Source organism: Myotis lucifugus, unplaced genomic scaffold, assembly GCF_000147115.1.
Source record: "Myotis lucifugus unplaced genomic scaffold, Myoluc2.0 scaffold_215, whole genome shotgun sequence".
In the NCBI taxonomy this organism is placed as follows: Eukaryota; Metazoa; Chordata; class Mammalia; order Chiroptera; family Vespertilionidae; genus Myotis; species Myotis lucifugus.
Window position 1 is genome coordinate 386,861 of NW_005871263.1, and position 25,040 is coordinate 411,900.

The 25,040-nt window shown below is 53.6% G+C and overlaps 1 protein-coding gene across 1 annotated transcript in view; it reads left to right on the forward strand.

The window, feature by feature from the left end:
- Positions 1-14,361: 14,361 nt before the first annotated feature.
- NFATC2 (nuclear factor of activated T cells 2) overlaps positions 14,362-25,040 on the forward strand; it is a 148,225-nt gene continuing 137,546 nt past the window's right edge. Inside the window, 1 exon segment of the mRNA XM_006097963.3 lies at positions 14,362-14,641. Coding sequence (XP_006098025.1) covers positions 14,572-14,641 — 70 coding nt within the window. The 5' untranslated portion in view covers positions 14,362-14,571.

A 25,040-nucleotide genomic window follows, 5' to 3' on the forward strand; every position in this document is an offset into this window, starting at 1 on the left:
GGTGGCAGGAAAGAAGATTCTGAAGAGAAACTGCTTTCAGATTCTGCTTCCAGGCCCCACAGTTTCTGTCCGTTCACAGCAACTCACCACAAGCCCGCCACCTCGTCGCCACATGACCCAGCCGTGAACTGGGATGGAGCCCCTCCCCATGGCTAGACAGGGTGGGGAAGGGGTGTGTGGTGCGGGCCTCCTCACTACCCCGGGGCTGGGGGAAGTCCCAGCTCTTGTCCCCTGGACTGCCCTCCCAGTGTCGCTCTTGATTTCACCTGAGGGACCAGTGACCACTCCACATGGAGGGTTCCGTCCTACCTGGCACGACTGAAAATGACATGGCCCCCAGCCTGCGCTCATGGGGCCGTGAGGGAGGGAAGAAAAGCCAGAGAAAGGAAGGGAACCGTCTGCGGAGGCCCCGCTGGGCCTGCTCGCTCTGGGCTGGAATCTGCATAGCTGGTCTCTAGTCCTCACAGCTGCCGTTTGAGTGGGATCGTCTCTGTGTTACACGCGAGAAAACCGAGTGTGTCACTTGGGACACTTTTGGCTGCATGTCATGCAAAACTGACTCAAACTGGCTTAAACCTTAAGGCAGTGTATCATCTCATTGCCGCATGCTTCGGTGGTGAGGTGGGTTTCAGGAATGGCACGATCAAGGTGCTGGCTCCACTTCGCTGCCTTTCCCTTCGTTTGCCCTTGTCTTTCTTCATGGCAGTGAGGTGGCTGCTCTCAGCAGCTGGGACAGCATTTCCAGACTTAGGAAGCCAGTGTTGCTAGTGACAGAAATTCCACCAACTCCTGTTCTGTGGGGCCGGGTTCCGTTTGAGGGCTTGTTCACCAGTTCAGGCTTCCAGACGCTAAAGGGTGGGCTGCAGAAAGCGTTCTAAAGAAATGTCAAATGGTTCCCAAATGGGGAAAAGCCAGGAACTGTCCAGAGGACTTGGATCTTCCCGCATCGGCCTGCTGCTGGGAGAAACTGCCATGCGTACATGTGAATTGGGGGCTGCAGCAGTTTTGGGGTAAAAAAATAAAAGAGAGAATTTGGGCCCATTGGCCCTGAAAATGAGTAACAGTAGCATGAATCTCTTAGTTTTCCTCTAGAGCTGGGATCAACAAACTTTATAAAGGGCCTGGTAGTAGATCCATTCAGCTTTGCAGGCCGTATGGCCTCTATTGCAACTCAGTTGTACTACCGTCATTTTATCATGAAAATAACCTTAGACACTCCATAAACAAATGTGCATGGCTGCGTTCCAATAAAGCTTTATTTATAAAAAGCAGGTAATGGGCCAGATTTGGTAATAGTGTGTCAACCCCTGACCTAAACCAAAGAAGTTGTAGGAACAGTGAGTACCCTGAGTCAGCAAGCTGGTATTTTCTAAAGTCAACTTTGCTACGTTATAATTTACATATAATGAAATGCACATTTTAAGTGCACAGCTCAGTCAGTTTTGACCACCAGCCCAGTCAAAACACAGAACCTCTCCGCCGCCTTTTGCACTTGACCTCCCATCCTCACGCAGGCGACTGGTCTCCTTGCCGTCTGCCAGATGGGTTTGGACTGGTCAGCATTTCGTGTGAGTGGACTCCTGCCTGTTCTCCTTTGGTCTGGGAAGCTGGTCTGAGGCCCTCTGGTCTGCTCAGAGAGCCTAGCTGGTCACTCGTGATTTTAAACTGGATTTGTGAGTTCTCTGACACACTGCCCTTCAAAAGGCAACGGTGGGGCCCAATCCCTTTGCCCTTGAATGTAGACTGGACTTGGGGAGTCTTCTGAAAGGGCGCGATGGAAGTCACAGCATGACTTCTGCGACCAGCCACGGCCTCTGGTTCTGCCTGGTTCTCTTTCTTCACTTACTTGCTCATTCCGAGGGAAGCCAGCGCCATGCATGAGGGCGCTCAAGTGGCCCCGAGGAGAGGCCCGTGTGGGGGAGGAACAAATATCTACAGTTTTAACAACGTTTAATAGTTAACACTTGTGCACTGAATAGTGTTCTCTTCTGAGCCTGTTTCTTATATGACTCCCATTGTGTCCCCATTTTGCAGATGAGGAAACTGACTCCCTGAAGGGTTGAGCCCCTGGCTGCAAGGTCCCATGGGCAGGAAGTGGTGGAGCTGAACTGGGGCCCAGAGCCACAGCCTTCACCGCGGCGCCACGTGCACCCCTCTCCACTCTGTCCTCCCTCGTCCTCAGGAAGACATCGCCAGGGCCCCTGCGGGACCACCTGCTTCCACGTCGGTCGCCCTGCGAGGCCTGAGCTCCTCTAGGCCAAGACGGTTTTTCCTGTCCGCGTGGTGCTGGGCCCAAGCAGGTCCCCAACAGATGCCTGTTGACCGACCGACTGACCGACTAGGCAGTGGTTCTCAACCTTTCTAATGCCGTGACCCTTTAATACACTTCCTCCTGTTGTGGTGACCCCCAACCATAAAATTATTTTCGTTGCTACTTCATAACTGTAATGTTGCTACTGTTATGAATCGTAATGTAAATATCTGATATGCAGGATGGTCTTAGGCGACCCCTGTGAAAGGGTCATTCGACCGCCAAAGGGGTCGCAACCCACAGGTTGAGAACCGCTGGACTAGAGGGAGAGATGGACGCGGCATGTCTTGTGCTAGGAAAGGCCGGGGATCCTAACAGCAGTGGCACTGCCCTCTCGCGTGTCTCCCTGGCGGAGGTGGGCACCCAGAGCCTGCTCCCCAGGCCCCCGATCGGGGCTCAGAGCGCAGGGAGCCCCAGAAGAACGAAGGCCCCCGCGCATGGCCCCGGGCGGGAGGAGCTGTTTCCCTTGGAAGGCAGACCTCTTTTGTAACACTCACTTATTGTTGCCAGGAGCCCAAAAATACTTTTATTCATGGAAAAACAGGGATGGCTCCACAAAGAAATATTTTGACAAGCCCGGAGGAGCCAGCGGGACGGCTCGGAGCGGATCCTCCGGAAGCCGAGTTTCTTATCTTCTAGGGCTCCCGCTGGGGGAAAGGGCCGCACAGCAGGGCCTGCCCTGTTGCCACGCGGGCTCCCAGGCTCGGCTTCCTGGGCTGGATGGCGCCGAGGTGGCTTTCTGCAACGTGGTCTGGCCTACACCCCACTCTATACAGCCCCCGGGCCCAGTGACCTTTCCGGGTGGTTACCGCCCGCCCATTCAGCTGTTCTCCCTCAGGGACCGTTTCCTCTGCTGGCAAATGAAGGCCTCTCTCTGCGCTCCCAGGGCCCTGCCAGAGCCTGTTGGGAGGGGGAGCCTCCAGAGTGCTCTCCCTCAGGACCAAATGCTCAGGTGAGGTGTCCCCCACAGCAGCTCTCACCGAGCCCAAAGCTCCCTCATATGTGCCAGGTGCTATTTTAAGCCCTGGTATGTGCTAACTCCTCAAAACAGCTCTCCCGTCGGCCACTAGTACCCCCATTTTGCAGGTGAGGAAACTGAGAGGCAGAGAGGTTAAGGAACTGGCCTCCGATCGCACAGTTAGGGAGAGGCAGAGCTGGGAGCTGTGTCCAGGCCGGCTGGCTCTGGAGTCCGAACCTTAACCCCTCCCATGGCTGGCCATCTTTCTCAAGTGCATATCTGATCATGCTACTCAATGTCTCTGCACCTGAGGTCTTCACACGTTTAAAATAAGATCCATATTGGTGAGGACACAGGTTTAGCTGTTGTGCTAAAGATCCCTAAATAGCAGTGGCTTAAACAGGTTAGCTCTTTATTCTTCTCTTACCAAAGGCCTGCGTGGGAGATGAAGGGGTCAGGGTTGATATGGAGCCCCCATGATCCTTAGGGACCTGAGCTCCTTTTATCCGGCAGCTTTGTCTTCATTAACCTCATGACCCAAAGTGGCTGCCTGTGCTCCAACCAACACGTCCCCATTTCAGCAGGCAGGAGAGAAGGGGAAGTAGGGAGCATGTCCTGTCTCTTTAAGGGTTTGATTCCAGGCTCTTCTACCAGGTGACCTAGGACAAGTCATTGAACCTCTTTTGTTATCTTTGTAAAAGGAGAATATTTGCACTTCTTTGAAAGGTTATGAGGATTATTGAATTAATACATGTCAAACATTTGTAACAGGGCAATGCATAAACACACAAGGCCTGTTCCACGAAATTCGTGCATGGGGCGGGGTGTCCCTCAGCCAGCCTGCACCCTCTTGAAATCTGGGACTGCTGCCTCTTAACCACTCGCCTACCTGCCTGCCTGATTGCCCCTAACCCCTCTGCCTGCCTGATCGCCCCTAACCACTCTGCCTGCCTGATTGCCCCTAACTGCTCGCCTGCCTGCCTGATCACCCCTAACCCCTCTGCCTGCCTGATTGCCCCTAACCACTCTGCCTGCCTGCCTGATCACCCCTAACCACTCTGTCTGCCTGCCTGATCACCCCTAACCCCTCTACCTGCCTGATTGCCCCTAACCACTCTGCCTGCCTGCCTGATCACCCCTAACCCCTCTGCCTGCCTGATTGCCCCTAACCACTCTGCCTGCCTGCCTGATCACCCCTAACCACTCTGTCTGCCTGCCTGATCACCCCTAACCCCTCTACCTGCCTGATTGCCCCTAACCACTCTGCCTGCCTGCCTGATCACCCCTAACTACTCTGCCTGCCTGCCTGATCACCCCTAACCACTCTGTCTGCCTGCCTGATCACCCCTAACCACTCTGCCTGCCTGCCTGATTGCCCCTAACCGCTCCCCTGCCTGCCTGATCACCCCTGGCCGCCTCTGCCTTGGCCCCAGCTGCCGTGGTTTCGTCTGGAATGACATCCGGAAGGTTGTTTGGCTGTCTGATCTAATTAGCATATTATACTTTTATTATTATTGATGCTGTTTAGATGGCACTGTTCCCAAAGGCCCATCCCACCCCCATAACTAGGCTCCATTGCCTTCCCCTGTGTATTGTGGCTCCTAAGCTTCTCCCATTGCAGCCCAGGAACCCTGCTTGGTAATGTATGCTGTCCTCTCCTGCCACCCTGGACAGAAAGCTCCCTGAAGACATGCACTGTCTGTCTTGTTCCCCCCACTGTATCCCCAGCAGCAAGTTCAGGCCCACATGCCAGGTGCCCAGAAAACTTGTCCAATGCATAAAGGAATGAATATTTCCAGTGACAGCAGGCTCACTACCATAGAGTATACTTCCTCGGGGCCTTTGCACATGCTGTTCCCTCTGTTTTCAATGCGTTCCCCCTGCTATCTGCACAGCCAGATTCAGACCCAATTCAGTGCTGCTCAGTGCCACCTCTTCAGTGAAGCGGTGTGTTCATTAACTGGTGTCTTCAGGGAACTGGTCTTCGTTAACCTCATGGCCCAAAGTGGCTGCTTGTGCTCCAACCAACATGTCCCCATTTCAGCAGGAAGGCGAGAAGGGGAAGTAGGGAGTATGTCCTGTCTCTTTAAGGGTTTGATTCCAGGCTCTTCTACCAGGTGACCTAGGACAAGTCATTGAACCTCTTTTGTTATCTTTGTAAAAGGAGAATATTTGCACTTCTTTGAAAGGTTATGAATTAATACCTGTCAAACACTTGTAACAGGGCAAGGCATAAACACACAATGCATTTTAGCAACTATTATTATTAACTAGAGGCCTGTTCCACGAAATTCGCCTGTGCAAACAGCATGTGCAAACATCAGGCAAACAGAGTGGTTAGGAGCAATCAGGCAGGCAGGTAGGCGAGTGGTTAAGAGCCAGCGGTCCTGGATTGCGAGAGGGCACAGGCCGGCTGAGGGATACCCCACCCCAGTCCTGTTCCCTGACCACCAGCTAAACCGGCTCTTCCCCTGGTCCTTTCTACCTCCTTGATCCACGTTGTTTTTCTCGGCACATACCTCGGCAGGGGCAGTACATCATCTTTATTACTCACGGCTGCATCCCAGGCCTAGAATATTGCAGGTACTTGGCAGTGTTTGTTGAACGAATAAACAAAGCAACAAGATAGCCCAATTGATTTTTAAAATACGAGGAGAAAAAATTCTAGTTTTACGCACCCCAGATATTTTTTTTTTAAACAAATGAAAGCCTGGACGTTTTGAGCTTAGCTCTCAGAAGAATGCAAAAGAGATAAACCTTCCCTCCCCACCCCCCTTTCCTTTCCCTTCTGCACACAGAAGGAGAGAGGCAAGCCAAGCCGATCACAGCGTTGAGAGCCAAAAGCCAATTCCCTCTCGCTCCACGTCAGCACTCCAGCTTCTAGGAAAATCTTCCCCGTCTCGGAGGGCCCGGGGCAATCCGAGGGCTGAGGGCTGCCGCTGGCCTAGGTCACATCCCCTCCGCAGCGCAGGCGGGGGCAGCACAGGCAGCCCCGAGGCCAGGCTCTCTGGAAACTTGCTGTCAGCAGCCCCATCAGCTGGCAAGGGAGGTCGGGGGTTCTCTCCAAATGCCTGGGGAACCTCCCTGTTGGGTCACATTCCGGCCGGGGGGGACCCTGGGATGACTAGGGCTTGGTGGCCGCCAGCGCGGATTGGGAGGTAGCAAGATTCAGCACTTCTGAGCTGGAAAAAGCAGTGCCTGGTATTATTTTGGGAACAGACAGTCATGAGAAGCTCCAAGAGCTGATTGAGGAGGCTATTAAAAGCAAGACAATGTATTTCGACATGAACCAGGCCGGGGAGACACCTCGCTCCCTGCCACGACCACGGAACGGGGCGTTCTTTCCCGATGAGGTGAGCCTTTCCGTCCCCTGGAAATGGGGAAAGCCTCTCCGGCTGCCCAGCCGCCGCCCGCTCCTTCTCCCCGGCCAAGCCCAGCTGGGCATCTCGGCTGCCTCCTGGGCCGCGCGACGGGGTGAGGGTCCTGGGCAGCCGGCGGAGGAGGCGGCCACACCGCGCTGCCTGCCTAGGAGCCTGGCTCCGGAGCCGGGCTGCCACTGTCCCAGTTCCCGCTCTGTCTGCCGCTTACTGTTTGGTAACTCAGGTCCCTCTCTGTGCCTCAGTTTCCTCACCTGCGAAATGGGGGTCACAGTCGTCTTCACCCCACAGAGTTGCTGTGAGGATAAGATGCGTTAGAACATGCGCAGGGCTCGGGAGAGAGCCTCTCACGCAGTCAGCACTCGGTCGACATTCGATAGGATTATTTACTGAGTCCCCACCAGTTCCAGACATCATTCCAAACCCCGGGTAAGACAGGCATGCCCCATTTTCCTAGTCTAGTGGGGAGATGAGTCAGAACCAAGTAAATAAGCAGATGAGACAATTTCATGGCCTGTTATTCGCCCAATGAACCTTTTTGAGGTCCAACCGTATGCCAGGTGTCATCCTAGGTGCCGAGGACACAGAATGATTAAAACTGCCTTCCTGCCCTGTGGAGTCGCGATGTTAGCTGGGAGGCAGGGGAGACATGTAATGCTCAATGCACCGATGATCTATCTGTGGTGTTACATGTCACACGGAAATGCACAGAGATTTGCAGGGTGAGGTCCAGGTTTAGGGCAGCGAAGCGTGCTTTGGAGATGAGGGTCATTCAAGAACACTTTCTGAAGATGACACTGAAACTGAGGTCCGGGGGATGAAAGAAGCCAATCGTGAGAGATTGTGGGACAAAGGGGAAGGGAAGAAGCTCACAGGGCATGAGGTGGGACCAGGACAAGGAAGGGTAGTGAGGCTGGAGTGGGAGAGCAAACGGGAGAGGGAGGGAGATGGGGTTGGACAGGCGGGCAAGGCCGGGTCTTGGAGCCACTGTATTAGCTGCACACGTAGTGGCCTAAGGGAACAGCGTATATTCATCACAGTTTCTGTGGGTCAGAAGCACCTTAATTGGGTGATGTGGCTGCCTTATCTGAAGACTTGGCTGGAAGCCTCCGTTCCTTCCCATGTGGACCCCTCCAAAGGGCTGCTTGAGCATCCTCACAACATGGCGGCTGGCTGCCCCCAGAGCGAGTGATCCAAGAAAGCAAGGAAGCAGCCTCAGAAGTCACACATTTAGGCAAGATGCTAGTGCTGCACAGAGTGGGAGGGGACTTCACAAGTGGGCAGGCACCCTGGGACCCTCTTGGAGGCCAGCTGTGACAACCACGGTGTTTGCATTTTATCTAAGAGGGATGGGAAACCTCTGAAGTGGTATCTTTGCTTGATCTGGGTACTTGCATGACATCTGTATGTAGAGGCAAGCTGATCGTCATTTTTGGTACCATTATTGAGTGCTGACTGTATACCAAGCACTGCATAGGGTTTTATTGGCCACAACGTCACCTGATCCTCATGTCTCCCCAAGAGATAGGTGTAAGTCCATTTTACAGATGGGGAAGCTGAGACTTCCTCAAAGATGCACTATCCAACAGAGCCAGTGGATTCACCCAAGTCAAGAGAGAAGAGAGGGGATGGGAGGAGAGAGAGCAGCCTAGGGGAAGGCCCAGCACTGAGGAAGGACACAGAATCTGGGGGCTCTGAGTATTTCTAGAGGGCAGGATCATGGAGTTCAAGGGTGTAAGAGGTGAGCGGTGAGGCTGGGTAGATTTGATAGGTCTTTGTAGGCCACATATGGGAATGTGGACTTTATCCCAATGGAGGGTTTTAAGCAGAGGGAATGCCATGATTGGATGCCCCCGTTAGATTTTAAAGTTTAGGAAAGACCGTGAAGGGCAGAGTGGACTTATTGGGGGTGCGTAGGAGAGAAGCTGAGAGAGCAGCGAGGACGTGTGGAGTTCCCAGGAGGGAGATGTGGGGGTGCCCTGGCAGGGCTGGTCATGCGGGGAGGAAGAGAGGGGTGGAGTCAAGAGATTTTTAGGAGGGAAAATGTGGCAGTGGGAGGGGAGGACAGAGTCAGGAATGGTGCCTGGCTGAGGGAGCTGGGAGAATAGAGTCAAAGCTCACCAGACCCCCGACCACCCTCTGTGGTGTCTCCAGCATTTGTGGTCCAGGGGGACAGTCCTGCTGCTGCTGTCATTCACTGCTGCTCCCTCAGCATGGTGGCCTTGTCTACCAAGTAGAAGCAAGGCTCTTCCATGTCTTCTAGTGTCCCCACCCCATCCCTGCCACTCAGCCAGAGCCAGGTGCATAGAATAAGCCAGTACATGAATTGATATTTGATGGGGAGCTTCTCAGAGCAATTGAGATGACACATGCCAGGCTGGGTAGCATAGTGGGTAAGGCTCTAGAGCCAGGTGGCTGGGGTTCAGTTCCCACCTCTGCCACTTACTGGCTGTGCAACCTGGGGCAAGCTACATACCTCCCTGTGCTACAATCTCCTTCTCTGTACAGTGATAATCATAGGGTTGTTGCGAGGATTCAGTGCGTTCATGCCTGCCACAGGCAGGTGCTCGGTAAGTGCTCACTGTGACGGATAGATCAGCACAGGCAAACCTCCCTCTATTGCACTTTGCTTTTTTGTGCTCCACAGATGTTGCTTGCTTTATTTATTTTTAAAAATATATTTTTTATTGATTTTTAGAGAGAGAGGAAGGGGGAGGGAAAGAGAGATAGAAACATCCATAAGAAAGAAACATCATGGGCTTTGCAGCAGCCGCCGCCCCGGAGCCGCCTGTGACCAGCCACGGTGAACCCCACCGTGTTCTTCGACATCCCGTTGACGGCCAGCCCTCGGGCCGTGTCTCCTCCGAGCTGTTTGCAGACAAAGTTCCAAAGACAGCAGAAAACTTCCCTGCTCTGAGCACCGGGGAGAAAGGCTTTGGTTACGAAGGTTCCTGCTTTCACAGAATTATTCCGGGATTTATGTGCCAGGGTGGTCGCTTCACACGTCACAATGGCACAGGCAGCAAGTCCATCTATGGGAGGAATTTGAGGACGAGAACTTCATCCTGAAACGTACAGGTCCTGGCGCCTGTCCACGGCCAATGCTGGATCGAACACAAACGGTGCCCAGTTTCTCATCGGCGCTGCCAAGCCCGAGTGGGTGGGTGGCAAGCATGTGGTCTTCGCCAGGTGACCGAAGGATGGATATTGTGGCAGCCATGGAGCGCTCTGGGTCCAGGAATGGCAAGACCAGCAAGAAGATCACCATTGCTGACTGTGGGCAACTCTAATAAATTTGACTTGTGTTTTATCTTTACCACCAGGCCATTCCTTTGGTAGCTCAGGAGAGCACCCCTTCACCCCGATTTGCTGGGAATGTTCTATAATCTCTGTGCTCTTGCCACAGTTCACTGGGTTCCATAATTTCCTTACCCCCTTCCCAGTCTAGCTGGATTGCAGAGTTAAGTTTATGATTATGAAATAAAAACTAAACAGTTGTCTGCCAAAAAAAAAAAAAGAAAGAAAAAGAAAGGAAGGAAGGAAGGAAGGAAGGAAGGAAGGAAGGAAGGAAGGAAGGAAGGGAGGAAGGAAGGAAGGAAGGAAGGGAGAAACATCATTGACTGACTGCCTCCTGTACGCCCCCTACTGGGGATCACAACTGGAGCATGTGCCCTGACCAGGAATCTAACCGGTGACCTCTTGGTTCATGGGTCGACGCTCAACCACTGAGCCACAGAGGCCGGACAGATGTTGCATTTTTAAAAAATTAAAGGCAAGACCCTGTACCAGCAAAAGATTATGACTCACTTCATTGCAATACTCGTTTAATTGGGGTGGTCTGGATCGAACCTGCAATATGTCCGAGGCCTGCCTGTCGATCTCACAGTCCTGCTTCTCACACACCTGTGCCTGTCTCACGTCCTGCCTTTAGACATGTGGAAGTCCAGCACGTTCTCAGCTGCTGTCTACTTTTCAGCCAGGAAAGGGCTGACGGTTAAGGTGACTGACAGGTGCAGAGGACACCTGGGTTATAAATGCAGCGAGAGGACCGGTGAGGTGTGAGGTGCCTCATCAGAGCTGCCCAAGTCCATTAGAATATTCCTGGTGTCGAATCAGTTGTACGGGCAGGAGCAGTAAGTGGTGCCTCAGCAGAAATACCTGCGTTTCTTATTTATGAGGCTGTCGGAGGGGAGAGATTCTAATAAAAGGCTTCCCCGGTGATTCAAGGTCTCCTGCAGCCCAGATGGCGTGCAGTCTCCCCGGGCCTTTCTCCCCAGGGCCACCTGGACGCCTTCTATTTGCTTTGATTCAGCTCCTATTGCGCTTTTTCCTCTGATGCTGGCCCGTTCCCACCCAGCTGAGAGCCTCTATTTCTGGGACTTTTTGTGGATAATGGAGTGGGCAGAAGCTCCCCACCCACCCCCCTCGGAGCATCCCTTCAGAAAAGGGAGAGTGCTCTGGCGAAGTGAAAAACAGTGGGTGGTTCAGTTCAAAAGGACACAATATTTCTTGCCCTGGCGCTGGGAGAGGAAAGAAATTGTCTGAGGCACCGAAGAACAGCTAAACTAAGAAGCCGAAAGCTGCAGTCCATAAGGGCAAATTAGGTGACTCAGCTGCGACTCCCCTGGATCCAGGCCTTGTAGCATGAATGCGCTTTAAAAGGGAAAAATGCTTAACCGTGACAAAGAGTGGGCTCCATAAAAATGTGGCTCAATGCTGATCCTACCGACTTCCAAAGGGCAGCCCCTCCAGGCCGCCGGCACCTGCGGAGATCGCGACGGGCCTCCTCGGCCTGAGCCTGGGTGGGACCGAGTCTAAAATTATCCCTGAGAATGAGTCTGGCAGAGGAGGGCCCAGCATGCTCATTTCCTGCCTCCATTCTGGCCTCCAAGACCTCGGCTCCCAGGGAGGCCTCTGGGAGGCAGGGGCCGCAGTGCCCAGGACATGGGCCTTGTTGCCCATCAAAGTTAGGTTCAAGTTGGGATGGTTGTGTGGACATCCACTCACAGAGCCTCAGTTTGCTCATCTGTAAACAGGGCTCACAGCATGGAACCCGGTCAGCGAGGGGGAGGGGGCAGTGAAATGAGCTGCTTCATGCCCTGGATATAGTGACTGTTAAATAAAAGGAGGCTTGGAGGCGAAGGGCATGGACTGCAGGGCCAAACAGTCTTAATCCTGGTTTAATCACTAGTCACTCCTTGAGCGTGGGTGGAAAGCTTTTTAAATTTTAATGTACATTTTAGCACTTATATGCCTGGCTGTTCCTAGCATCACATCCTTACATCAAACTCTATGGAAGGCATAGACAGTGTACCCATTTTACAGAATGGGTAAATGACTCTGGGGCAGAACCAAGGATCTGGTTTGAGAGCCTGTACTTTTACCCTACCTCTCAGGTGCCCTACCTCAGTGCTGCTGCCAGAACTCTCTACAGTGACGGGAATGTTCTGTTCTGAGCCGTCTAACTCCGTGGCCACTAGCCACATGTGGCTTTTGACCAGGTGAGGGGTGGCTGTGCAACCAAAAAACTGACTTTTATTCAATTGTTAATGACTTTAAATCTTAGTAGCCACATGTGGCTAGTGGCTACCACATCAGGCCGCACAGAGCTACCCCTCTTACTGTTAGTGTATTACTCTTCAGGGTCAACAGCAGGAATTTATCGATGACCCTAGCTCAGAGCCTGGCATATAGTAGCTGCTAAGTTAGGGGCTGCTCTTCATAGCGTTGCTAAGTAGGGAGATTGTCTTCAGAAGACAATGGTCTGCAGGCTTGCAGCAAGAAAAGGAAGCTTCGTTCATGCCTTGGGTGGCCAACGTGTCCCAGCGTGCCCAAGAATTCCCCATTTTAAAACTGGAAGTCCCTCGCCCTAACCGGTTTGGCTCATTGGATAGAGCGTCGGCCTGTGGACTCAAGGGTCCCAGGTTCGATTCCGGTCAAGGGCATGTACCTCGGTTGCGGGCACATCCCCAGGAGGGGGTGTGCAGGAGGCAGCTGATCGATGTTTCTCTCTCATCGATGTTTCTAACTCTCCCTCTCCCTTCCTCTCTGTTAAAAGTCAATAAAATATATAAAAAACCGAAAAAACTGGAAGTCCCGCAGCCTGGGAACCTCCTCGATCCCAGGCGAACCAGACGTGGCCCCCTTGCCTCAGGTGATGTACAGAGTCCACAGGAAATGGGGGTCCCTCCATAGGCTCCCTAAAAGGAAACTCCCACAGCCTCACAGGCTGCAGCCCAATATTTGCCACAAGCAAGCCATCTGCCCTCTATGAGCCTCAGTTTCCCTTTCAGACAGTTAGGGAGAAGGTTTCTCTGGGAGCACAGTAGATGGGCAGATAGGGCTGCTCCTGGGGGGAGGAGTGAAGGTAAGCTGTCCTGTTGGGTGAGACAGGCTTCAAGGCGAAGGTAAACTGTCCTGTTGGGTGAGACAGGCTTCAAGGTGAGGTGGGTGGGGCTTTTCCCTGTAGCTCTTTGTGGGACAGCGTGGGCCGAGGGAGGCCTGGAATACAGGGTGGCCCCGCGGATGGAACCAGCGCCTCTAACGTTCAGGTCTCTCGGTAAGAAAGTGTGTGGGTGCGTGGGGTCCTGATGAGTCACCAGCTGTGGTGCTCCCCGAGTTCTATGAGAGCTCGCAGGAATAGCTGAAATAGCCATCTTCAAAGCTGCCTTATCGCTGGGCCCCGACTTTCCCGCCCCGCCTGCGGACCAAGAGGCAGGTCTAGGCTGAGTTTGGAAAGAGTGTCCGGCCGCCCAGCATCTCGCCCTCTTCCCACCGGCCTTCCTGGCTCCGTGGCCCCCTGATGGGAGCGGCCTGATGGGAGCCCCGCGTGGCATCCCACCCGAATTCTGCAGCCCGCGCAGAGTTCACGACTCCCGTCCCTTTATTTTCCTGTTTATCCAGAGCGTGTGTAAACACATGGGTTGCCTGGTTTCGGCGTCTCTTTGGCCATTTCATTATTGCTGGAGCCTCTGAGCATCACTGGAAACCTTGGGTTTTCTAAATGAATCTAAAAATATACTCTTTGAAAAAAAAAGTCTTGGAGTTGGACAGAGTTGACACAAGGCACGGTTATTTATTTCTTTTCCCTCGTCCCTCCCCCCTTCCCCTCCCCCTCTTCCTCCTCCTCCTCTCACCATCCCCAAATACAAAAAAATATGGGCAGCTGGAGGCCCCGAGGGACAGGGCCCCTGGGTCAGTGTCCAGGGGCTCAGGCCACCTGGGGTGTTGGGGTGAGCCCTAGGCCCCTTTGACTGGGAGGTGCCCGCTTGGAAGCTGGGGGGCTGGGGAGCCCGGGCAGGACTTATTAAAAGTGCAGTGGGCGAGGCGAGGCGGCGGCTGGGGCAATCCTTGCAAACGGCCGCCTGCAGCTCCTGCAGGGCCGGCCTGGACACTCGCGCGCCCCCACCCCCTCTGCTCTGGCGGCCGCATCACTCCCTCTCCCTGACTTTTCTCGCGAACAATCAGGGACTTGTGCTGGCGGCCGAGGGAGCCACGGCGCTGGCTGGCCGCGGAGGAGGCGACGTCATGGATTCCTGAGTGTGAAGTTTGCAGGAAAGCCCTTAGTTTTGGAGATGGACGGGATCCAGCGGTTTCCATGGTGCTGGGTAAACAGGAGGAAACAGTGAGGGAATCCCGTTATTTTACTGCATTGAAAGCCTATAAACACGGAGCGCCGGGAAGGAAGTCGCGTTCCCTCTCGAGTAAGCCGAGCGCCGAGCCGCGCCGACTCCAACGCGCCGGGAGCCGGAGCCGGGAGCCGGGAGCCGGGAGCGGGAGCGGAGGCGCGCAGCTCCCGGGCCGCTCACAGGCTCCTCGGCCAGGGCACCCCGCGAGCATGCTTTAGAGGACGGCGCCCCCTTGGCTCCTGGTCTCGAAAAACAGAGCCCCTCTCACACCGCGCGCCAAGCCCCCATCCCTTCCAGATGCAGAGAGAGGCTGCGTTCAAGCCGGGGCACTGCCATCCCCTCCGCATCATGGGGTCTGTGGACCAAGGTAACTGACTCGCCCTCCACCGCGGCCGGTCCTCCTCCCGCCTCCCAGCCCTTCCCTTCTGCTCCTTTCTCGGGCAGCGCTTCGGGCTCCTGGCTGGGCGCAGGGGGCCGGGACGCCGGTGGCCCAGGGCGCACAGGTAGAGTGGCCCGGAACAGAGGCGCCCTCGCCCCGGCCGAGGAGGGAGGGGAGGGGGCGACGTTAGCCCGCTGAGCAGCGGGCAGTGCCGCGTCCCACGCGGGATTCCCTGGCGAGGTGTCACGGGAGTTTCCCTTCCGTGGGACACCGGGCGTCCCTGGCTACTAACCGCTCGCTGCTTAACCGTTTCAGCACTCGGCTTTTGACAGCAGATGCTACGCAGCTGCACTGTTATTATTATTCATCATTATTATATCATTTAGCTTTTTTTCCTTTTAGGAGAACAGGCTTGATCTTTTACTATGTAGCAAAACTAGCCACGAAGACTTCGCTTTTGAAACAGTTACAGCAGCAGATGCGCTGGGACATTTAAACAACCCCCCCCCCCTCTGTTTTTGGATGTGCCTGGTGGATACAGTCCCCGGCTCCCCCTTTAAAGTGCAGTGTACCATCAGTTTGTTTTGCGATCTGATTACACTCTGCTTTCTGTATTTCTGCCTCTTTTCCTTCTCTTGGATTTAGCCCTGGAATCATACTCCTTGGATCTGACGGGAGGGGCTTAACGTATAAGAATATGATATGAAAATCTGCCGTCTGGCCGGGCGGCGAGGCGTGCGGGCTGTCCCCTCGCGCGTGGGGCTTGAGGAGTGGCGACCAGGCAATGCGGGGCGTTGTTCCCAGGCCAGCCCTGCCCGCGGTGGGGGCACTGCCGGGCGGGCAGGGCTGCAAGAGTTAAGTGAAATAAATACGCGTGGGAGGAGTTAGCCTGGTGTCATAAAATCAGAGTTGAATGTGGGTTTTGTGCTCTGCGTGGCTGATTAAAGTTCTGGGGGGGAAGAAATGACAATTTCAGTAAATAAACCTGAGGGTTTTTTTTTTTTTAAACCAGAGTGAGGCCAAGTGCCTTGGGTTGGGTAAATGGTGTGCTTTGCCTCAATGGCACATAGTTTTAGCTGAGTTGCACTTTGGACGTTTTAACTGGTACCAGCTTACCCTGGCCTCTGCTAGTGGTCAGGCATGTGACATAATGGCAAACACATTGTACTAATATTGCATCACCTGTAAAAGCGATGGTCTCAGACAGGTAACTGACGGCTAAGGACATGAACTGGTTTTGACCGTCACACATACCAAGAGAGTGCTTGATGCTGTGATGGTGGGGGTTGGGGGTCGACCAATGCCTAACGGAGCTCTATTTGGAAAGGAAGAGAGCGAGAGGGAGGGAGGGAGAGAGAGAGAGAGAGCGAGTTTGGAAGAGAAGCGGGGCTTCTGATGGACTCTGTGATCTAATAATAGCCTCACATTTTGTGGAGCTGCTCCACCTCTGCTCAAGGTTGATGAACCTGCCCCCCTCTCAGGGTGTTGAGGTCCGTGTATCTTGCGTGTGCGCATTGCCTCCCTCCCAGCCCACGCTCATGTGTGCAGGGATGGTGAGTATGTGCGTGCCAGTGTGTGTGTCCACATGTGGGAGACAGGGCACCACATTGTTCCCAGCGAACCACACTCGGCATTCCGAGGCAGCTGGGCACACAGAATGCAATTCCAGGCATCAAAGAGCTGGCGTGAGAGATGCTTCCACCGTGCCCTGCAGAGGAGAAGCTAATGCCCCTTTAAACTCAAACACCACGTGAGCTTAGGGACAGACCTGAAGTGTGCATGCAGATGGGTGGGGCCATGAATAGCGAATAGAAATATTTGCATGGCAGGAAAATACTGACCTTGCTGTGCAGCTTTGGGTCAAGGCTCTGGGAAAAACGGAAGATCTGAAAGAGGTGTGTTCAGTTCTATCTGAAGTGGGATGATGGAAAGTATTTCAGGAATAAACACATCCAGCATGAGCTCTGTTCACTCCCAGACTGGGACTCCCTGCCTTCTGCTTGGATTAGAATTTCTGTTTGGCCACATCACACTGTGTGATCTTGGATAAGTGCCTTAACCTCTCTGTGCCTCAGTTTTCACATCTGTAAAATGGGCCCAATAATATGGATGCCGTGCACATAGTCAGTCTCGATAAATGTTAGCTGCAATTCCCATTGAAGTTGCAAAACAGTAACTTACATTGATACAGAAACTGGATTTTGCAACACAAAGTTGCTGAAGAGATGTGGCACTTCAAACCTCTCCAGGTACTTTTTAACTTACGGGGGCTAAGATGATGGCTGGTTGGGCTAAGATGATGGCTGCAAAGCCTCAGTTTCCTCATCAGCAAAAGGGAAAGAGGATCATGTGGACCTCACAGGGTTGTTATAAACATCCTGTGAAATCATGCACGGAAAATGCTAACGTCGATGCTTCACATGCGGTTAACACACATGCGATGTTACTGTTATCTGACGATTGGGGACAGTGAGAGCCAGCCGTGCCCAGGGTCACACACAGTGGGAACTCTCGTGCTGTCTACGGGGGTGAGAGCAAGCGCGTATTGAGCACCGCCTGGGAGCGGCACACCCACCTGTTTGCAAGTACTTGGAGTGCGGGTGAATTTCCCGCCAAAATATAAGATGGCTCTGTCTTTTGGTTTTGTTCCATCCACCAAAAGGGTGGATTACAAACAAATATTTGGTAATACGCAGTTACAATCGGCCCGAGTTTACACGTTTCCCGCACTCCACCGCAAATCTATATGAACCGAGTTTTAAGACGGCTCCCGCGGAGTACGCGCAATTCACGCGAGCCGACTTAACTCGTTTCCCGCACTCCAAGTGTTAAGTCTGTAATTGTCTGGGCAAGTATGCTGCTAAGTGCGCAGTCATCTCCTGCACAGAGGAGGGCAGTGAGGCACAGAGAGGGGCAGTAACTGGCCAAGGGCTACCCAGCGGAGAAGTGGTGGAGCCATCATTTGTTTTTATTTATTTTAAAAAATACGTTTTTATTGATTTCAGAGAGAGGAGGAGAGAGATAGAAACATCAATGATGAGAGAGAATCATTGATGGGCTGCCTCCTGCATGCCCCTTACTAGGGATGGAGCCTGCAACCTGGGCATGTGCCCTGACTGGGAATTGAGGAATGGAACTGTGACCTCCTGCTTCATAGGTTGATGCTCAACCACTGAGCCACACTGCCCGGCCAGAGCCATCATTCGAACACAGGCCCTTGACCATATGCTCTGGAACTCAGTAATGTTACCATAGTTTTTATAATGCCTTTCGATAGAAGAGCAAACTGAGGGTCACACCTTGATCCTTGGTTCTTTCCCCATCACCACGTTACTTCTTGGCATATTTGCAAGGGTAGCAGGGGAGTGTGGGAGGATGTGGAGGGAACCAGCATCATCGTTAAAGATGGGGAAACTGAGGCAGCCACTGATCTGCCCGAGCATAGAATGATTCAGGAGGGCTCCTTGCCTCGCCCCGCCTCAGGGAAAGGGAAGGACAGTGTTTCCACTCCCCCCAGAAGGAAACAGTGAGGCCAGCGCTGCTTTCTGTTTCTGCCCAGAACACAGGCCCCTCCCAGGGCCCTTCCAGTCCCCCCTCTCCTCAGGACTCCAGAGCGAAGCTCCTCCGGCCCCTTCATTAGAGACTTTCCCCTGAGGACAGGGGCCGGGTTCCTATTTCTGTGAGTGTCCAATGGGTTCCAGGTAATATTCTAACCCAGGACATCAGCAGCTTGAGATCTGGTGAGAGGTTCAGATCTTGGCTCTGCCACTCACTCACTAGTACCTCCACTTCCTGTGCCCCGGTTTCCCCACATGCAAAAGAGCGATAGTAATATTATCTGGAATAATCATTAATATGTTTGACAGTGAGTATCAGACCACCCAGAACAGCAGGGGCAGGGTCCAAGGAGACTCCCCTACCGCGCCAGGTTTTAACCCTTCATCTGCTGAATTACAGGGAAGGTCCCAAGACAGCAAAGGCCCTTGGGGGGGGGGGGGCGGGGGGATGACAGCAATCATTTACCAATCTATGGAGAGTTTCAATCTTTTAATAAACAATATGACTCTCTAATCGCTCACTTAATAAACAATTGCTGCCATTATTTCTGTACAATTCATTCATTCACTATTTACCACCCCCCCCAATAAGATCCCACCTAAAAAAAACCCACAATTAGTGCCCTAGCCAGTTTGGCTCAGTGGATAGAGCATCGGCCCATGGACTGAAGGATCCCAGTTCAATTCTGGTCAAGGGCACATACCTGGGTTGCAAGCTCGATCCCTGTCCTTGTTTAGGGTGCTTACAGGAGGCAACCAATTGATGTGTCTCTCCCACATCGATGTTTCTCTCTCTCTCTCTCTCTCTCTCTCTCCACCCCTCCCTTCCACTCTCTCTAAAAATCAATGGAAAAATATCCTCGGGTGAGGATGAAAAAACAGCAATAAAGCAATTACCAAGCACTTTCCTGTACATGTTCTCACTACATATGAGTGAGTATCTCATGTCTTACCTAGAAGAAGCCAGGCGGGGTCCTGTTTTTGTTCCTTTGCTAGAAGAGCAATCCGGGCCTCTGATTGCCCAGACTGGAGTGACGGTTCCCTGGGACTCTGCCCTGAGCTGCCCTCCCCTGTACTTATCACACTGGTGCTGACTGTCCGCGCTTTGTTCGTGTTCCCCTGGCGCCCCAGTGCCCGGGACAGTGCCTGGATGTAGTAGGTGCTCTTTTGTTAAATGGTGGATGGACGGGCGGACGGATAAATGATGCACAGGAGGGCGACCCGACTTCTTAAGGCCAATGACTTACACTTGGAAGCACCGGAGCATCTCCTTGGCTCACTCCCCTGCTCTCCGTCAGACCAGGACGAGGGCCTGGACTTCCACGTTCCCCACTCCCCTCACGCGAGTGGCTCCACGGACATTCTCCCTGGGTCACCCACCAGGCACATGCTCTCATGCTGTTGTCTGGGATGAATCAGCCCCCAAAGGCAAGAACAACAAACAACAACCATGACCATGACAGCAGCCACCGCGACCGAGTGCCAACTATGTGCCAGGCGCCATCCTCAGGGCGTTCCGTGTGCCACCTCATTAATCCTCATACCAGCCTGACAGGCAGTGTCCCCCTCTTGCCCCGGGAGGGGCAGCCGCGCCCCCAGGTCACGTCGCTGGGCCTCGGAGCTTGGACTCCCGCCCACTCCACCATGTTGCTCCCGTTGGGCCGGATAATCGTGGCAAGAAGGCGACCTGTTTTCCCAACGTGACGTCCTCTGTAGCCGAACACTTGGCAGATATGATGTCCGTGGATTCTCACAAAACCCCCGAGAGGCGGGTGTTTAACATGATCCCTGCTGAGAGACCAGGAAACCAAGAAGGGAGTGGTCAAGGCATTCCAAGGGCAGAACCAGAGCTGGCTGATGCCAGAAGCTCCGCGTTTAAGGGCTCCGTGGTCCTGCTTCTCCTGTTTCCTGCAGTGGGACCACCCAGTGAGCCGGCATGAGCTGGAGCACAGGGCCGCAGCCCCAACAGAGCCAGCCCTCCAGAGCGTGGTGTGTGTGTGTGTGTGTGTGTGTGTGTGTGTGTGTTGGGGGGTTCCTGTCCCCCTTCCACCCTGCCTTTCTGGGCCACTCAGTGACTTCTGGTGGCCCCCATCCCCTCCACATGCAGTCTCTCCGTGGAATGGACCTGCCCAGGGACCCATTTCCTCAAAGCCTCTCTCGGGGCCAAAGCCCAGCTGGGTGCTTCTCGGCCTGACGGTCTAGCACAGTGATGGCGAACCTTTTGAGCTCAGCGTGTCAGCATTTTGAAAAACCCTAACTTTACTCTGGTGCCGTGTCACATAGAGAAATTTTTTGATATTTGCAACCATAGTAAAACAAAGACTTATATTTTTGATATTTATTTTATATATTTAAATGCCATTTAACAAAGAAAAATCAACCAAAGAAATGAGTTCGCGTGTCGCCTCTGACACGCGTGTCGTAGGTTCACCATCGCTGGCCTAGCAGGTGCACTCCCGCACTGGCTACACTCAGAGGGGTCTGCGCCTGCCCCCCTTCCTCTCACACACGACACTGCTCCCCCTGCTCCCCGCGCCTGGCCCGTGCCTGTCTTCCCTCCGGGGCTCCCTCTCCCCTTTGCACATCTTCCTTCAGGGCCCAGCTCACTCCCACCTCCTCTTAGGAGCTCCCTGGACCATTCATCTGTCTTCATCAGCGCTGTTAGAGCATCCGCTGTGTGCCAGTTCCTGTGCAAGGTGCCGGGAGAGAGTGGTGGCCGGGTCAGTCGGCCCTGACTCGGCAGACACCGAGCGAGTGAGCGCAGGGAAAGCCCAGATGATTTCAAATGCTGTTAAACGTAAGGGACTGAAATAGGAGAAGAGTCATATGCAAATGACTTGGCCTATTCATGTGAATGTGCGTGCGTGTGCGTGTGTGTGTGTGTGTGTGTGTGTGTGGTAGGTGGGTGTACTTGCTTCCTGTGGCTGCCGTCACAAATTACCACAAACCGGGTGGCTTGAAACAACAGCAATCTCTTCTCTCAGTTCTGGAGACTCAGAGTCTGAAATTAAGGTGTCAGCAGGGCCATGTAGGCTCTGAAGGCTCTGGGAGGGGAGGTCCTGGTCCCTACCAGCTTCAGGCGACTCCTTGGCTTGTCAGTGCATCACTCCGCTCTCTGTCCCCATCGTCACACAGCCTCTTCCTGTCCTCTCGTGAGGACCCCCGTCCTTGGATGAGAGTCCTTAGCGCTAACGACCTCAGCCTAACTTGATGACATCTGCGAAGACCCTGTTTCCAAAGAAGATCGCACTCACAGGAAGGGGGTTAGGACTCGAACATCCTTTTGGGGAGGGACACAGGTCCACCCAGAGCAGCAGGGATTGCTAATGCAGGCTGGGTGGTCCCTTGCTTTCTAAAGGGAGGTCTTTTTTCATTGACCTCTGAACGGCGAGGGAGCTGCCTGTAAACCGTCTGGGGGACGAGCGTCCACCGCAGAAGAAGTAGCGTGTGCAAAGGCCCTGAGCAGCGAGGTGTGCTTCGGATAGTCCGTGACCAGCAAGGAGACGCGTGGCTGGAACAGAAAAGGCAGGGGTAGGGAGTGGGGGTTGGGACGGGAGATGAGATCATGGACACAGGCCAGGGCAGGATCTTGCAGGGTCTTGTGAGCAGTTGGCAGTCCGTTCTCAGGGCAGTGAGGGGTGGGGTGGGCAGAGCAGCCTGGAGGCAGGTGAGAGTGAGTGCTGGTGGGAGGCTGTTGCAGTGGCCTAGGCAGGAAATGACGGTGGCTGGGGCCAGCGTGGGGAGGAGGCGACAAGTGGTACTTTCTGCATTCTCCTTGCAGTTCTCAAGCGGCGCTCCGTGAGCCCCGGGGTTCTGCAGGGATGTTCCCTGTCTTTGACACCCGAGGGTACATGCCACTGATTTTGTGAATAATATGAGCCACAACAGACGTGCCTTCCTCTCGGCCCGGCCCAGACTCCCCGTGCCAGCTCTCCTCACCCTCTGCTATCACTGGGAGTCATAAGACTTTTTTTTTAGCGTTTCATCTTGGTCCAAACATGTCCCTTAGCAAATCCACCCTTCGCTAATAGCCCAGGAAAAATGTGACTCAGTAATGAGTCTCAGATTCGCATGGGACAAAACCATGTCTGTGGTGGCATGTGTGACTTACAGGAGTAACACCGCCTCCTCCGTGCCTCCGTGGGGGCGACAGGGGTCCTTACACCTGGGGGCACACAGAGCATGTCTGTGGCCTTCTCAGCGGTCTGTTCATCTGGGCTGCCATTTTCACTGTTATTTCGCTGAACTCACAACTCGTCAGATCCAGGCAGCTCCACCTTCACAGTGGAACCCAAACCCCACCATTTACCACCAACTTCACCGCCCTCCCTCCTGCCCCAGTCATCCCAGTCCTATCATTGACTGAAATCACTCCCTGATTTCAAAGACTGTGAAACTGACGCAGATGTCAGAGTCTGCAAAGACCCCGGCAAGAGAGAGAACGGAGACGAGGCAGACACGTGGTCCTGGGGGGTGCGGGCATTTAGGAAGCCAGCCTGGGTGACAGAGGGTGACAGTGGGGACAGCATGAAGGCGGAGGTTTGAGAGAGAGTTGTGGGGTGGACAAGACTCGCCAATGCGCCGGGCCCTACCGACCAGCCTCCGCGGCCTGCCCTCGGGGCTCTGGCTCAGCATTTCCTGTCTCGGTCCCTGCAACAGAGATGAGGCCCCCGCCCCTGCTCGGGGGTGTTGGCACCTCCTGTTTGATGACAGGCAAGGACAGCCGTCTCAGGGAGAGGGGAGTTTGCTGACCATGTCCCCTTGTTAAATATTCGTTCCACAAGGAACGAAAAGGAGAAACAAATCCCGTAAAAGGAGTCAAGAGCCTGGAGATCAGGGTCTCAAGCTTGCGGGCTCATGGGAACACAGGGGGGCAGCGGGGTGGGGTCTGTGGGGCGCCAAGAGCCACGGACTCATCTGAAGGGGTGGCCTCCACTCCGCTCCAGGTGACGCAGGCCTGCTGCTGTGGCCAGATCTTCCCCCTTTTTACGAGACTTTGCGAATGTTAATTTTTATATGAAATCTAATGAACAATGTTAGTTCAGATTAAAAAAATTACAGGGCAGATCAAACATATTACAGGGGTGGGCAAAAGTGTGCTTACAATTGTGAGTACAGGAAACAGATTATTCTGTATTATTATTTATTAAGTATTGTGTTATTTTCCATACAAACAACTGTACACCTACTTTTGCCCACCCTCTGTGGCTGCAGGATGGGTTTAGCCGAGCTACTGCAGACCTGTGACCTGTGTTGCTGTCACATGGCACATCTTCCTGCATCCCACACCTTGGTTTGGGTTCTGACTTTTAGTAGAACGCTGCTCGACGACCCGGGTGGCAGAGGCAGTAAGAGAAGGGGACAACGACAGGATACCTAGGAGAGCTGGGGGGCGGGGGGGGGGGCCATGGGAGGGTTTACGGGATGTCTGTCTGAAAGCATCCCAAGGGCAGACGCGGTAGTGAGCCCAGGCCGGAGGCTCCCGCAGTGACCAGGTGAGAGATGATGGGACTGGGAATGACTGGGGTGGGAGGGCGGGCGGTGAAGTTGGTGATAAAGGGTTGGGTTTGGGTTCCACTGTGAAGGTGGAGCTGCCTGGAATTGCTGAGGGTTTGCACGTGGGTGAAAAGAGGAGAGGAAGCCAGGGTTACTCCTTGGTGTTTGGTCGAAGAACTGGCTGAACTCTCCGGTGATATCTGAGCTGGGAACATGGGGGAAGTTTCAGAAGATAATCGTGTTCGGTGGGACACGTCCACGCTGAGATACCTATTAGATACCCAAATGGAGATGTTGGGTGGACAGTGCAATGTGTGAGCCCAAATTTCAGGGGCGAAGTTCAGGCTGTAGGTAAAAATGAGCCTTATACCAGTAGGGGGAAGGGACCGACTTGAAGGGGTCTCAGGACTCAGGGCCACCTGCATTGGGGCTGGGGGGGCGGGGGCAGTACTCCTCAGATATTTGTGTTTAGGTAGAACCAAGCAGCTTCCCAAAGGAACACCCTGGAGTGCTGCTATTGGGAGAAGGGGAATGGGCTTCTGGGTAGGCAGAATCCACCCGCGGCCAGGAGAGTGGAGGCTTTTACCCATTAGGGGTGGGGAGATGAGAAGGGACACGTGAGGGCGACACCAGGCTTCCTCCTGGTCTACAGCACAAGGCAGGCTTGTTCCTGGTTTATCTCCGACCAAATTTCGGGGTCCGGACTTCGGGTGTTGTCATTAGGGCCGAGAGAATCCACCTTCTTCTATACCAGCGGTTCTCAACCTGTGGGTCGCGACCCCTTTGGGGGTCGAACGACCCTTTCTCAGGGGTCGCCTAAGACCTTCAGAAAACACATATATAATTACATATTGTTTTTGTGATTAATCACTATGCTTTAATTATGTTCAATTTGTAACAATGAAAATACATCCTGCATATCAGATATTTACATTACGATTCATAACAGTAGCAAAATTACAGTTATGAAGTAGCAATAAAAATAATTTTATGGTTGGGGGTCACCACAACATGAGGAACTGTATTAAAGGGTCGCGGCATTAGGAAGGTTGAGAACCACTGTTCCAGATACTTCTATCGGTGTCCTAGCCTGCGGTCATCTCCCCTCCCCCACCTACATTTATCAGTCCCTCCTAGATGCTTGTTGGATACTCCCGGGAGAGCTGTGCTTGTGATAGGAAACAAATCAGGGATTTCTTTATATTCTGAGTCAGAAAGCACTTCCCAAGACTCTGAAAATTGGTGAGTCCCGAGCCAGGGCCAGCCCCTGAGTGAGTTTGAGTTAAACCGGGGTCTCACCCCTGCACACATTGGAGCTCTGGGGGAGCTTTTAC